This window comes from Perca fluviatilis, chromosome 1 (assembly GCF_010015445.1).
Source record: "Perca fluviatilis chromosome 1, GENO_Pfluv_1.0, whole genome shotgun sequence".
Lineage (NCBI taxonomy): Eukaryota > Metazoa > Chordata > Actinopteri > Perciformes > Percidae > Perca > Perca fluviatilis.
Window position 1 is genome coordinate 20,855,874 of NC_053112.1, and position 15,702 is coordinate 20,871,575.

The following is a 15,702-nucleotide window of genomic DNA, read 5'->3' on the forward strand; positions in this document are numbered from 1 at the left end:
CAGGTCATGTGGACCAAACTCTAGTTCGTTTTTCATTGCTTGAACACAGTTTTCAAAACTCTACACACTTATCCCATGACTTTAACCACAACGTGCACAACACTGTAGATTTACAGCACTTTGTTCAAATGCTAACACACTGCTGTCAAAACTGTTAACCACACATTCAAAACAGAATATATTTCAGTCTGGTGCCTATCAAACACTGCTGATTGCAATTTTAGCTGAAAGACTAAGCAGGTGTCTTGTTTTAGACTAGTTAGTGAACATATACGGTATTTATACAGAGAAAGCTCAGAAAGCCTTTTTTTTTGTATACAAACACCAAATAAGAATGACACAATTCTACACTGTACCGTTTGAGAGAAGCAGGTAAAAGAGCAAAGATACCAATATGTCCAGGTAAGATGTCTGAGGTTATATACACAGCTATAAAAAAAAAAAACACTATATCTTTACAATAGTAAAACTGCGTTCTTACTGTTTTTCAGAAAGTAATGGAGGTGAAAGCAATAGAAACACCACATTCATTTGTATTTAGTGATGATGAAGACATCCAATGTGATGAAGAAAACTTGCCACATGATGCTGGAGAGAGGCAGGATTAGTCACACTATTCTTTGGTACTGTTACGTATGTACCTTTAGTTTTTTTTCCCCAGTAATTCCATAAATTACTAGAGACAAAATACTTTATTGAAGAAAATGCTGATTTTCATACCTTCTTGTTTACCTTGTGTAAAAATTGGTATGCTATACAATCTATATTTTTTCCTTAAATAAACTGTTGAGTAGTGTCAAGTCCCTCAAATTGTTCAAACTGTAAAGATGAAAAAGTTTGTAATTTCTGTATTGGTGTTTGACGCTAGTGTTTTTACCCTCAGTGTGTTCTGAGTGACAGTGTGTGTTATCTCAGTGAGGCCTGTGCATAGTGTTTGGCTGTACTGAGCCTGTTTTGAGACGTGTGTTAAGAGTTGTGTTGCTTTGAATGAGTTTTGCAGGAGATGTGAACTGTTTAGCTCAGGTGACTGTTGGTAGTGTAGACTGTAGTTTGAGTTTTGCACGTGACTCTAGTTGTGCCCACTGTCGTTTAGCAATCGGAAAAAACTGTATATATATATATATATATATATATATATATATATATATATATATATATATATAACCTTTATTTATCCAGTTACTTATCATTTTGAGCAGTTGTATCGATTGATAGTTAGATGATTGTAATGGAATGAAAAGACAATCATCTGAAATGTAATGTGTGAATTGCCTTTTGAAATAGTAGTACTTTGATGTTAAATTGTGTCATATTGAACAGGTGATCTTTGTTAAATGAACAAATGATCTTTGGTTTATGTGTATTGTATCCAAGCAATTGAAAAATGTGCATTTTGATCATTGGTTGTGAGTTTTGTGTCTAGAGTTTTGAAAAATTACGTCAAGGTTCTGAAATTAGTGCCAAAGTGATTGTAAAAAACTGTATCAGACACTGTTTCTATGGTCCCATGTACCACATGGGACCATAGAAACAGTGTCCCATGTACCACATGGGAGCAATTGCTTGTCCAATTCAGCCAACTTGTTACTGATGATTGAGATATATACTTTATATATATACTGTATATATACATAAACATATATACTTGTACCACATTGTTCGCCATGCCCGAAGGTTTTTTCCAAGATGTTTGGCTAATTGCAATGTAGATGAGAACCTGTGGCCAAATCCACAAGACAGAGTTGATGAAAATGTAGAAGTACAGTAATCATTTCTTTGTTTTGATTTTTACAGTACAAGCAAGTTGAGGAACACTGCATTTGATGTTTTACAGTACTGTCTTTTCTTTTCTATTTTGTAGCTAATTATTTTGCTTTGATTCAAATGAACCTTTGTTGTGATCGTACTGTATTGTTTTTCATCAATACATTTCAGGTTTTGTTCAACGATTAGTATTCTCTCTACTACCGCAGTACTTTTACAGGGATGTATTTACATCTAGTACCATAATGGAACATGTATCACCTATTTTGTACTACAATATTTAATGATTGTACGAACAATGACACAGTGAAACTATGGGTTGCTTGTGTGTGGGTGATCTAAAGTAACGTTTCAATGATATTTCACAATCAATTAGTTTTTTGAACCAATGATTGTGTAAGTGCAAGATTTATTTAAAGATATGAATGCACAATGCAGTGTTTGAACATTAGACAGCCTGTGTTACAAGTGATGACCGTTTTTAATTTTGTGTCTAAAGTTTTGAAAAATGACGTCAAGGTTCTGAAATTAGTAGCAAAGTGATTGTAAAAAACTGTAAAATGCCAAAAAGCTTATTGAGGGAGTAAAGAGGTGGAAGTATGCTTAGTATAGTATAGAAGTATACTTCTCCGCCCATTGGGGTATGTTATCATGTATATGTTAAAGAGGCCAGAAGAAGGAAAAGGCCATTACCTGAGTACTGTGTGTGTGTGTGTGTGTGTGTGTGTGTGTGTGTGTGTGTGTGTGTGTGTGTGTGTGTGTGTGTGTGTGTGTGTGTGTGTGTGTGTGTGTGTGTGTGTGTGTGTGTTTTGTTTTGTGAGAAAGATTAATCATGACAGGTCACACCCCTGAATGACCAGGGGTGATTAATCACTACAGAGGGTTTCCCAAAAGGAAACAATGGTGTACCTATAATGTCCTGTATACATGATTAATCCACACAAGTAATTAATAACTGTTGTTATTGGGGCTTTAATCGTTTGGGGTTTTTCGTTCTGTAATCTCGTTTTGTTTGCCGACTGGATCTGATGGAACATTCTCCAAGTAAGCTTTGCCAAGTGGGTCTTTGTTGATTTTAGTGAGTTAACTTTGTCTAATGAACGCAGCATGGTAGCTCACTGATGAGCACTGCCACAGCATGAGGGTCCTGGGTTTGGTTTTGAGGATTATCTGTGTGAAGTTTGCACACTCTCCCTGTGTCTGCTTCATTTTCCACCAGCCAGGTACTTCGGTTCTTTCCTTCAGTCTAAATGTATGCAAGACAAGTTAAAGCCATAGTTCAACATTGTGAAAAAGTTTGTCACCATTGTGCCAGCACAGAGCCATATACCAAACATGTGTGCTGGGGGGACAGCAAATTAGGGAATAGTTACAGCATGTAAAGTCCCCGTCAAATCACAAATTGTAACTTGTTCGTTCTGTTTGAGAACACCAAAACAAGATACAACAACTTAATTTGTGAGCTTTAGAGGCGTTAGTAGACTTTCTTTTGAACTTTTGATAAATCCAGGCTAGCTGTTCCACTTGCTTCCAGTCTTAATGCTAAGCTAAACTAGGCTTGACATGACCTCCAGCTCTGTACTTGACAAATGTTGAACTATTCCTTTAACTGGAAACAAATTACCCAGAGATATGAATAGTTTGTCTAAGTTTTTTAACCATGTGAAAGAGAGATCCATCAATCTGATAGGTATGAAAAGCATTCTCACACCCATGTTCTCATTCAAACGCATGCACGCATGCAAAAACAAGCAGGGTGTGTGGGAGTTCTTCCGTGATATTCTATTCATCACCTCAAAACAGATGTAACTATAAGAGGGAGAAATGAGGACAACTCTCACTGTCTCTCAGCGCACACACTTGCACAAATTTCCAGATAACACAGGTCTACACACAGTATAATCTACCTGAGTGTAAACATTGAATGCCAATATAAGAAGCCTGAAGCAGTGGAAACATCTGAATAAGGCTGGACTGCTAAAGAAAAAAGTGCACACAGGTAAGAGTATGTAAAATGTTAGAGCATTTTCTGTACATTGTTGACTGTGTGTGGTTAATTAGTTGAAATCTTACACATATTCTAATTGTTTTAATTCTTTGAAAATTAATATTGTAATAGTACTGTATGGTGGATATATTTCCAGGGATCTGTATTTAAAATAAATCTTTCAGATTAGGTCAAACATCAATTCAAAAATATTTAAATAGCACATGAGATACTGTTATTTTATATTGATTTTATATTCTCATGGATTATGTTGCAACTCTTCAAGAAAAGATTTTCATATTTGACTGAACAATATTCATCATGTCTATGCCAACTCTGAAACTACAAGAATTTTCAAATCCTACATGTTAAAAACACGTTTTCTTCAAAAGATTTTAATGATTTTGTGATATTGTGTAGCACTAATGCTATGTATTTGTTTAATGTTATTACTGTATGTGTGGTGAAAATTTAAAAAACTGTTTTATTTTCTTTTTTTTAATTCTTTTTTCTTAAGGTGTTTTCACTTCCCACTTGTTGCCTCATTATACCTGGTTCACTGCCAGTAACTTCTTTGTGCTTGACCACATTGTTCTCCGTTGTAGGAAAGAGTTGTAAACTAGCAGAGACGGAGGAGTTGGGACAGTTGAGACCGTATCAATCCAAATTTCTTAATTCAACTTCATCATCCTCCTGCTTGTCCTCCATCATGGCTGCCAGACAGACAGCCATGTTCCTGGCGGTGGTCTTCCCCCTGTCAGGCCTCATTCAAGGCTTCCAACCACTCTTCTCATTTCATGGGAATTCCACCACTCACCGTGACATCACACAAAGGGCAGTCCTCAGAAAGACAGCTGAGGTCTGCAGAGACATTGCTGCCTCTAAAGGACGGGACTTCAGCCTGACTGTGAGTTAGAAAGCCACGCTGAAACAGAGAAACTGGGACAACTTTGGTGGATTCAAATATCGAGATTATATATTATATGTTCTATGAATTTTGAAAATAAAACAAGTGACATTCTTTTTTAAATGGAGATATAAGCCTCTTTTATTGATGGAGATCTTAAAAATGGTTAACTCCTCCAAAACATCAGTGTTCAGTGCAAAACTGCATGAGGATGGAACATAGGAGTATAGTGTTTTTAACGTAGATTTTAAAACATCCGCAGCAGCTGTGGGTTCGATTCCGACTCACGGCCCTTTGCTGCATGTCATTCCCCCTTTTTCCCCTTTCCTGTCTTCATCTGTCTTGTCAAATAAAGGCTTAAATGTCCAAAATATATATTTTTTTCAAACATTCAGTCAGTTATGTGTCATGTCTTTTTCTCTAGATTGATGACAGCCTGTCAGCTGATAAGGTGCAAAGGGCCTGTTCCTCTACAGGTACCTCCTCCTCTGTCCTCTCAACTGTCATGTTCCAAACGTCCATCGCTAATATGTACTTCAGCAACGCAGGAGTGGACGTTGTTTTTGCGCTAAGTCAGGAGTATCATTTTGATGATGAGACCTTCGAGAGCGGACGGGACGTCATCACAGCAGGTACACATCAAACTATGTCCATGAAACAACAAACAAATTAAAATATATATACATTCCAGGAATTTTGTTTTCCAAAAATGTATTGCATACAGAGCATCAAATGCAGTGTTCCATTGGTACAGATGTGTGAACAACTTGTGGTCAGTTAAAGCAAGTGTTTAGAACATTAAAATGAGCTCTTTCAGCCACCTAAAGACACAATTATCTAAGTATAATGTAACATCTTACAAAGTGCAGCTTCAGTTTGTACCTAACTCTCTCTGTTCTCTATTCTGCTACTGAGGTGTGTCTGCCGTGAAGGCCAGTGTAAAGCTGGAGAACTTTGTCGCAGGGAGGTGGACTCTTGGACGAGTCTGTCACACCTTACAGGTGAGATTGATGATCATTGTTACAGATTGTTGAGGGGAACGGTGGTGTTATTTGGGAGGTGTGAGGCATGAAGAAAACAACAAGCGATAGTGGTGTGGTCAATGATGTTTCATATTCTGTATATTTAAGGACTTCTACAGCCACAGTAACTGGGTGGAGCTGGGGAAAACCACACCTTACAGCACTCTAATCAAACCAGACCAACTTCTTGAGAATCTGGCAGGTATGATACTGCTACAGTTTGTGGTTTTAGCAGCAATTCTTGCCCACACAACTGCTGCTGGGTCACACTGACTGTATACACTTGAGTAACAAATCACACAAGGCACATTGTCAGTTTATCTGTCACCTGTCAGTTAACAAATACTTACCCTGCCTTGGCATGTGCATGCACACACACAAATGGGTACATTGCTCAATATTTTACTCACACAAGCCTACAGATTCATAACCACACAGTGCATGCTTTTCTTAAAATGCGTTTCTAAAAAAACATCAAACTGTTAAATACTGTGTTTGGAAAACTGGTTTATATGTTACCCCACGTTTTCAGATTAATTAACCATGCCATGTTTTATTTCTGTTGTTGCATTTGACTCAGGACTAAGCACTCCAACCTGTAGAAACTGTACAGGAGGGAACTGTGACAACAACCTTCTGCCTGACCTGCTGCAGCAGGGGCTTCTCACTTCAGGCTACTTCAACGTCTTCTCCTCAGCAAAACCTGCAGGTGACTTTAAGGAACCGTCTACACTAAAAGTATTTTGTGAACAGGTGAAATAAGAAAAATATTCTCTCTCCTCCAAGGTAAATGCAGCCACGGTGGAACATTTGACCAGACAAGCAGACAGGAGCCAGTGGGAGGCATCAACAAGGACGACGTTGGGTCCAGTCATGGCTCACTTCACCACAAAGCAGCTGATTTGGCTGTGAATGCCACTATGGAGTTACTGGAGGACATCAGAGTAGCTGTCGGAGACAAGAACTTCCTGCGGTATGGGCCACCCACACCTGAGTCATTTTGTGAGCGAAAGGCTTGTGTGGACGCGCCGACAGTTTTGTTGTCATTACTTAGAATTTCTCACAGGGTTCAGCAGAAACTCAGCTTTAACCAGGAAGGCTGGATGTCTTTTGTCTTGCAAATCAAAAAGACTATACTAACTTGGCTGCCTTTTAAAGACTTAGTTTCTGTGCACAAGGTCAGATGGTAAACATTGATAACTACCAGATGAATTACCCTTGATCGGCTGGATAAGGTCTTTCTTGTGTTCCCGCAGATTGATAGGCCTGTCCCAGTCCTCTGTGCTGTGTTTTGTCATTGACACCACAGGCAGCATGAGCGATGACATAGCCGAGGCAAAAAGAGTTTCCTTCAACATCATTGACAGTAAGAGGGGAACCCAGCAGGAGCCCTCCGCTTACATATTGGTACCTTTCAATGACCCAGGTACAGACATATTTGAAAAATGTAAATAAAGTAGGCATAGTTCTACTGTGAACATTAAGTACATTAAAATGTTCTACCATTGTAATCTCTGTATTTATCCCCAGTAGTCAAACTAAAATGTATGATTAAGTGAGTGACGGTAAGTGCTAACAGGTATCTATTCTATATCCAGGTTTTGGACCTCTGATGATAACAACCAATGCAGACGTCTTCAAAGACAGCATCAACAAGCTGACGGCAAGTGGAGGAGGAGACATCCCAGAGTTGTGCTTGTCTGGACTGCAGGTGTTGACAAATGTGTTTTTTCCACTGTTATAATCCACCGCACCTTCTACTTGGAATGACCTACAGAAAACACTCAAACTACAGTGTCTAATTTCCTTAAACGATTTTAAAGGTTATGTTAAAACCATAGAACATGAGTCCATCCACACGTGCAAATGTTTTAACTAATGGTACTTTTATTTAATTGAAATGCACTTGAGATGTCTTTGCCTCTTTTGTGTTTGTTTTGTGATTGTAAATTGTTTTTTTATGTAAAAAACTTGTTCTGCTATCTTGGCCAGGTCTCTCTTGAAAAAGAGATTTTATATCTCAATGAGACTAACCTGGTTAAATAAATAAATCATTTTTTTTCTTGGAATCATTCATTTAGACAACAAAGTTTTGTAAAGCAACAAAACAGCAATTATCATCATGTAGTGAAACAATTCCACTTAACGTGGCTAAACGATAAAATTAAATTATTGCCCGGCCATACTTGGAATGGAAAATTAACCTCAAAATGTAAATTAAAAAAGTCACTTTTCATTTGTCATGTTTTTTTTTTTCTAGACCATTTTTAATAAATAATATTTTTTTCCTTCCCCATATACAACTGACAGGTTGCCCTGACTGCTGCTCCACAATCGTCTGAGATCTTTGTGTTCACTGACGCTCCAGCTAAAGATGCTCATCTAAAAAGCACCATCCTTGCCCTTATAGAGAGCACCAAGTCTGTGGTAAGAGTCCACTTTTTTATCATCCTTGCTCTTTAAATGCCAATACAACCCATAAAGAAATGATAAAGGTTTATTATTATTATTATTATTATTATTGGTATTTGGGGTGGCAGTAGCTCAGTCTGTAGGGAGTTGGGTTAGGTCGACCCGGTCGAGTACGATGGTGGACTGGTAGCTGGAGAGGTGCCAGTTCTCCTCCTGGGCACTGCCAATGTGCTCTTGAGCAAAGCACTGAACCCCCAACTGCTCTGGGCGCTTGTCTATTGACAGCTGCAGCCCCCTCACTCTGACATCTCTCCATTTGTGCATGTATAGGTACTGAGCATGTGTGTGTATTTCAGGCCTGTGTGTAATGTGTGTTTTTAACAACAGAGAGAAAACATAATTTCCCTTGCTGGATTAATAAAGTATAAATAGAATAGAAGATAGTATGTAAACAATTGTGGACAGGTATACCATGTATGCAGGTCTAATATAACCTTTACAAGTATTTTTTCTATCTTTATACTTTAGGTAACTTTCATGTTGACAGAAGTCCTGGCCAGTCGACGGCGCCGCAGAAGTCCTCAGGGCGTAAGTTCACGTGAAATGAGCCAATCAGACGCCCAGCTGTACCGTGACCTAGCCCGAGCCTCTGGAGGCCAGGCAATTGAGGTCACCAAGTCAAGCCTTTCTCTGGCCACAGTTGTTATAGAGGATTCATCAGCCAGTGCTGTGGTAAGACATCGAACAAGAAAATGATACCTGACTGAAGATGGTATAGTATAGTATTTGAATAAAAGTGCAGTTTCTGTTCCTTCTTCCTTCAGGTGACACTTTTTCAGGTAGTGAGGAATCCTGGAAGGCCTGATCATTTTACCTTTACTGTTGATGGATCACTAAGGAACATTACTGCCTACATCACAGGAGCCTCATCTCTCACCTTCAATCTCACCAGCTCCACAGGTGTTGATATTGCTAATTTCCTGTTAAGTGTCTAGATTTTTTTTCCATATACAGCCATTAAAAAAGATATTCAGCTCTGTTTGTGCTGGTAGACAACAGTGTTGTTTTAACATGTTTCTCTCTCCTCCAGGTGTCTCTCAGAGTTCCAGCCAGTCCAGTGGTCCTCTGGCATCCTTCACCACAGTGGGAAACCTTCGTCGTATAAGTCTTAACACTGACACCCAGACAGGATCATGGAAAATCAGTGTTGACTCTAACAATCTCTACTCCGTTAAGGTTACAGGTCAGTAGTATAATAGAGATATCCTGTAGCCAGTCAGTGTTAAATGTGAGGATTTTTTTTCAAAAGATTTTATTTGTTTACATGTGTGTGCCATAAGCCCTGACTGTCTGTGTGTGTGTGTGTGTGTGTGTGTGTGTGTGTGTGTGTGTGTGTGTGTGTGTGTGTGTGTGTGTGTGTGTGTGTGTGTGTGCGTACATTAGGTCAAAGTTCAGTGAACTTCATTTATAACCTTGTGGAAGCTCACGGGGGAGCCCACGGGGACTTCAGTCTGAAGGAGGGACGTCCGCTTTCAGGTTAAACTAAACTTAATCTTAATTATTACAGTTTGTACTGTGGAACATATGTAATATTTAGTCTTTTATTTCTCATTGTCCTCAAAAACATATTTTAAAGAACAATCTGCCTTAAAAATCTTACAGTACAATACAGTCCCCAAAAAGTCCAACCCATCAACCCTAAACTATTCTGTCTCTTTTCCAGAGCCTCTCAATCTTCTTATGTACATACTGTTCATGTCTAAGGACCCGTCACAATGATACACACACTCTCTCTCTCTCTCTCTCTCTCTCTCTCTCTCTCTCTCTCACGTCTTTCAGGTGGTAATGCCAGCCTCTTGGTTACTGTGACAGGAAGTGACACGGTTAATGTCACAGAGGTCACTCTGTGTGACAGCTCAGGGCCAACAGAGGTCAACGGATCACTGCAGGCATGTCACATGTTCTACTTGATGAACTTAAAAGGGCCATACCCAGTAGCTCATGTGTATACTTTACTTTCTTCTTACAATTTTCCATATAAAAAACAGTGGTGGAATGTAACTAAGTACATTTACTCAAGTACTGTACTTAAGTACAAATGTGAGGTACTTGTACTTTACTTGAGTCTTTTCTTTTCATGCCACTTTTTACTTCTACTCCATTACATTCCAGAAGGAAATATTGTACCGTTTACTCAACTACATTAATCAGACAGCTTTAGTTACTAGTAACTTTACAAATTAAGATTTTTGCACACAAAACAAATGTAGTTTTTTTAAAATAGGATGTTTTATTATAAATTAAACTACCCAACAATATATAGGCCTACACTTACAGCTGACATGATTAGACGATTAAACAGAACGGTTTTGATCGTTCCCAGTTTCTAAAGTGAGAATTTTTCTACATTGATTACTTTTACTACGTACATTATCCTTATGATAGTTATATACTTTTACATAAGTAACATTTTCAAAGCAGGACTTTTATTTGTAAAAGTATTTTTTTATAATGTATTATTAGTACTTTTAGTTAACGATCTGAATACTTCTTCCACCACTGATAAACACAAAAATAAGATTTTATATTTTCTACTTTGAAGGAAGCCATTAACATTAACAACAGTAGTTGTCACTTTGCTGACTGGTAGCTGAGCCTCACATCTTGAATACTAGAATGTCCTTGAAAGCTCCATAGAGAGTATAAAAACACTCAGAAATACATGTTTATCCGTCTAAATTACAAGGCAAGGCTGCAACAGAGAAAAGTTCATCTAGTTTATTGTTTGCAATGGGATTGCATAACAGTGGCAAACACTACTTAGAATCCAAACCCGAAGTCAACAATAGTCAAACTGTTGTTAGTCTGTTACGCCCCAGTCTAGGGGTGCCTAGGACGCAACATGAAAAGGCCCCATCTTCCCCATCTCCCAAATAGCCATAAACAAATATTTGTTTGAATAACAGAAAACGTATTTATTTTACATTAAATAGAAAATAAAGATAACATATAGATATAGGTAAATTATACAAGGCTTCAGGGTGGCCTGCCACCAAAATAACCAACAAACAAACAATCCTGTCTAAGAGATAAGGAACTAACCTAACAAACAAATGGGCAAAAAGAATGACAAAAGACTTACCTCCCTAACTAATTAAACAAGAGAAAGCAAGATTAACACACCTGGCAGTCCACCCTTACTACTCAACAGAAACAATACCTAATCTAAAGCAAGGTTAAACAAAGCAACCAGTGGGCCAGTGAGCCAGTGGGGGAGATGCCTACTCCCCACATATGGCTGCCCTCCTTGCTCCTTATATATCAGGTGGTACCCCAGCTGCAGCCAATCACGAACTCGGGCATGAGAGCTTCCAACCAATGAACTCCTGGCTATTGCACACACCTATTTGCATATGAAATTGGAAACAAAATAAAAAAAACTACAGGGCACACACCATACACAGCAGACTAAAGAAACAATATGACCACAGTCATAACACTGTCTAATACTCTTACTTTTCTTTCTGTCCTCCACAGTCGGTGGGAAGTGGTAACTTCCTGGTGACATTCAGTGGAGTCCCAGCAGGTGACTTTGTGCTTCGCCTGAGAGGAGAGGACAGTGGCTCCACCTCCTGGTCAACACCGAGCAGCTTCCAGAGACAAGCCTCCACACAGATCAAGACCTCCAGCATCTCTGTGACTGTGAGTCTCAGTGATGCAGTTATTCACTTTGGTTCGGCATTTATAAAGGAATAATAAGATAAGAGATAAGAGAACTTTATTGTCATACAATCTATATACAGTGCAGCACATACTGTATAGATGCACTACATAGAGGAACGAAATGGTGCAAATCAAAAGAATCAACGAACATAAGGTCCAAACAACAAGATACAAAAACAGGTACAAAACAAGATACAAGGTACATACAGAAGGTAAAACAAGGTACAAGCCTATAGTGTGGTAACAGAAAAATATGACTTGTGCATGCAGAGCAGAATGTAGCTGTCAGATCAGCAAGACTGAGTCTTCAGCCAGTGGTGTTTTCAGATCTATCGTCAGCATGCCAACATCCTCGCAGTAATAATGCTAACATGCTGATGTTTAGCAAGTATAATGTTTACTATGCTCTGTAGTTTAGCATGTGGGCAAGCACAAACTAACTAGGTATTAAGTCCTCTTTAAGGTGACATTAATTTTTCCACCAAATTTCATGGCAATTAATCTAATGGTTAGCATGGATATTTAATAATGGGATATTTTAAAGTGCTCATATTATGCTTTTTGGCTTTTTCCCTTTCCTTTATTGTGTTATATATCTTTTTGTGCACGTTATAGGTTTACAAAGTGTAAAAGCCCAAAGTCCACCCCAAAGGGACTTACCATCTCCAACAGAAAACAATGTTCACAAACTGCTCCAAACAGCTCTATTGTAGTCTAGCCTTTACTTCCGTGACAAACGTGCATCACTTTGTAACACACGTTATAATGCTCGTCTAGCTGCTAGCATGGCACTCCCTCATGCTCTGCAACTGACTAGCTAGCAGTACTTACTGCGCATGTGCGACTCCCAACAAAGATGGAACAGAAGTGAGATGCCTCACTCTGTAGCTTAAACAGAGAGCTCAACACACAGGGTGAAAAGAGGAGCTGCAGTAATGTGCAGTACAACAAATATATGGTGTTTTCTGAAAATTAAACCATAAAGCTATTCTAGTACAACCTCTAAATACATACTGAAAATGAGCATAATATGAGCACTTTAAAATTATTGTTAGTTGATCGGAAATAAAGGCAAAGCTGACCAAACACAGGGTTGCATTAACGTAATGACTCAAGCTTGTTTTGGTCTGCCATTGTTTCTCTATCCTCACTATGCCAAAGCCCAACACAGGAAATCCTTTTCATCATATTACTTGTAATTTAGTATAATTTTCTTTCCTCTGTGTTTCTTCCCACTCAAGGCTACCATGATGCATGCGTAGACCCATCAACATATACGTAATTCCATGCAATACAAAAACGTATGCATGACTGTATCTCTCTTTTCTCCCCCACTACCTTCCCCTCACTTTTTCAGGCCCAAGCCAACAACACCAACATAGAACCAGGCTCCACCATCTCCATTCCTTTCACAGTCACCACAACCACCAACGGAGTTGTTAACGACTCTGCAACCGGGACATTCACAGTGCGAGCCAACAATGATCGCAGCTATACTTCGACTTCACCCAGCAGCGTCACCATAGCAGCGGGCAGTGGAGGCAAAGCCAACGGCACCGTGACCTTAACAGCACCAGCCAGTGCTGCATCAGGAACAGACGTGACACTTACCATTGAAGCAGAAAATGCAGCTGCCACTGACATCAACTACGCTGTACTCAGGTTGTCTGTGGCTGCCAAGGTAGGAGGATGTAACTCATGTACTGAAGGTGGATGTGGAATAAAAGAAAGCAGGATAAGGTGGTGGTTTGGTGACAATTAATCCCCAGAGGAGAGTTTGGTGGCAAGCAGTACTGTATCTACAACATTTTCCAACACAAATACATCACTGTTGAATCACTTATGATGAATTAGGGTCAAATAAATAATATAAGCCGACTGCAAACAAATGGTATGCATGGTAGCCATTTCCCATGTCAATTCTGGCATTATGACTTTCTGTCTTTGGCCATTTATTTACTTTGATGGTGATGATTTGGTGGTGTCAGTGGTGTTTTTAGGTTACAATAAGTATACTAATGTGTACGATTCTCATTAAAATTGCTGATGTTAAAATTACATTTTCTATTATTTGTATGATGCTCAATTCCTGTCTTATTTCGTCCTCTCTCCCACTTTCTGTTTCTGTGTCTCCAGGTGACAGATGTTACCCGCCCAGTGTGCCGGGTAGTCAGTTCATCCACCAGCTGTCCATCCTCTTCATCGCTCTGTGCTTCCTCCCAGTGGAAATTTATCGCTAATCTCACCGATGGCATCAATGGAACTGGCATTGAGAGCGTCACTATCCGCCAAGGGAACGGAACCCTCAATACCAGCACAGTGGCTGGAGCAGGGGAGAACATCACAGTGGCACACTACAGCAGCTCCTGCTGTTCACAGAATGTAGAGCTGGCTGCTGTGGACAGAGTAGGAAATGTGGGGACATGTGTCGGACAGGCTAGAGAATCTACTACGGCTGCCCCTATGACTACAGCTGCAGTTAACACAACATCCACTGGAGGGAACACTTTAATCATATCACACTGTCTCTGGATCAGTGTTGTGGTTTCTGTCCTTTGGAAGTAAAAGGGATAAATGGAAATTACACTGTAAAAATGTAATTTTAGCACATGAATCAAGTGTCCCCTAAGTCTTTTTTTAGCTTTGATGTGTTTTTCACGTGTGTTTAAAATACCACTGCTTGAAAAGAAGTATTTTTTTCTCTCCATTTATATGAAATCATTGTTGCTGACATCTCTTTAATTAACTAATATTAATTTCTTGATGTAAAAATATTATTCTATTTCATTTTATCATTTTATTTTATTCTATTTTGCTGGTTTGGGTTTTGGATACATAAAATAAATTAAGCGTCACTGAGAGATTTATTTATATTCCTGGTGGTGTGTAGATTTGCTGCAAGTCAATTGCTGCCATCATAGCTGAGTGGTGATGCTAATGTAGAAGTGCCTGAAGCTGCCATGACTGCAAGGGCTGCTAAATACCAGGCTAAACTCAATGAAATGCCCTCCAAACTCTCTCTTACAAATAATAATGAATATTTTCCCAAATGTACTTTTATCATTTCAATAGATAGTTATATCTGTTCTAATGTATATCTTGGTAGCAAATTTGTTGTATTAAGGGAATATTAAGTTTAAAGAGAAGTATTGTTTTTCATGGTGGTGAGCAATAAACTCTACATTCATGACAACCTAAGCCTGACATCAGAAATGCATTATTACTGGGACATAACTCTTCATCCTGAGATAAGTTATTTATTTATATAGGACAGCTGAAGACATGAAAGGGGAGAGAGAGGGGGAATGACATGCAGCAAAGGGCTGCAGTGGGAGTCGAACCTGCATCTGATGCGACGAGGAGTAGACCTCTATATATGGGCGCCTGCTCTACCAGGTGAGCTACCCAGGTGCCCATCCTGAGATATGTTAACACTGTTATATACCATTGATCTGTAAAGTCCAGGGTGTGTTTATATATATATATATATATATATATATATATATATATATATATATATATATATATATATATATTTTTTATATATACTGTATACAGTATGTGTATACATACACGCGCGACACACAATACACACACACACACACACACACACACAATGATACACTTTAAGAGGCCCCATCTTGTCGCCTAATGACTAGTTTACTACTTTGGATACTTGGTAATAATACATTTGAACTTCTACTCAAGTAAAACTTTGACTTCTACTTGGAATTTGGTATTTTTATAGTGTAAAATAACTACTTTTACCCAAGTAAAAGATCTAAGTACTTCTTCCACCATTTACTGTACGTATGATTTTACACCTCAGTTTAGCCCATTATCCATAGAAATGAGAAAAATACCTGGAAACAAAAATGGGTTTTAAA

At 38.8% G+C, this 15,702-nt stretch overlaps 1 protein-coding gene across 1 annotated transcript; it reads left to right on the plus strand.

The window, feature by feature from the left end:
* Positions 1-3,481: 3,481 nt before the first annotated feature.
* On the plus strand, positions 3,482-15,013 carry vwa10.2 (von Willebrand factor A domain containing 10, tandem duplicate 2). Its single transcript, XM_039817415.1, has 18 exons — positions 3,482-3,763; positions 4,357-4,658; positions 5,083-5,290; positions 5,574-5,659; positions 5,789-5,882; positions 6,261-6,389; positions 6,467-6,653; positions 6,937-7,106; positions 7,279-7,391; positions 7,991-8,107; positions 8,621-8,824; positions 8,917-9,052; positions 9,183-9,335; positions 9,536-9,628; positions 9,932-10,041; positions 11,630-11,794; positions 13,173-13,496; positions 13,952-15,013. The coding sequence occupies exons 2-18, from the start codon at positions 4,461-4,463 to the stop codon at positions 14,378-14,380; spliced, it is 2,916 nt and encodes a 971-aa protein (XP_039673349.1). The 5' UTR covers positions 3,482-3,763; positions 4,357-4,460; the 3' UTR covers positions 14,381-15,013.
* Positions 15,014-15,702: the final 689 nt, after the last annotated feature.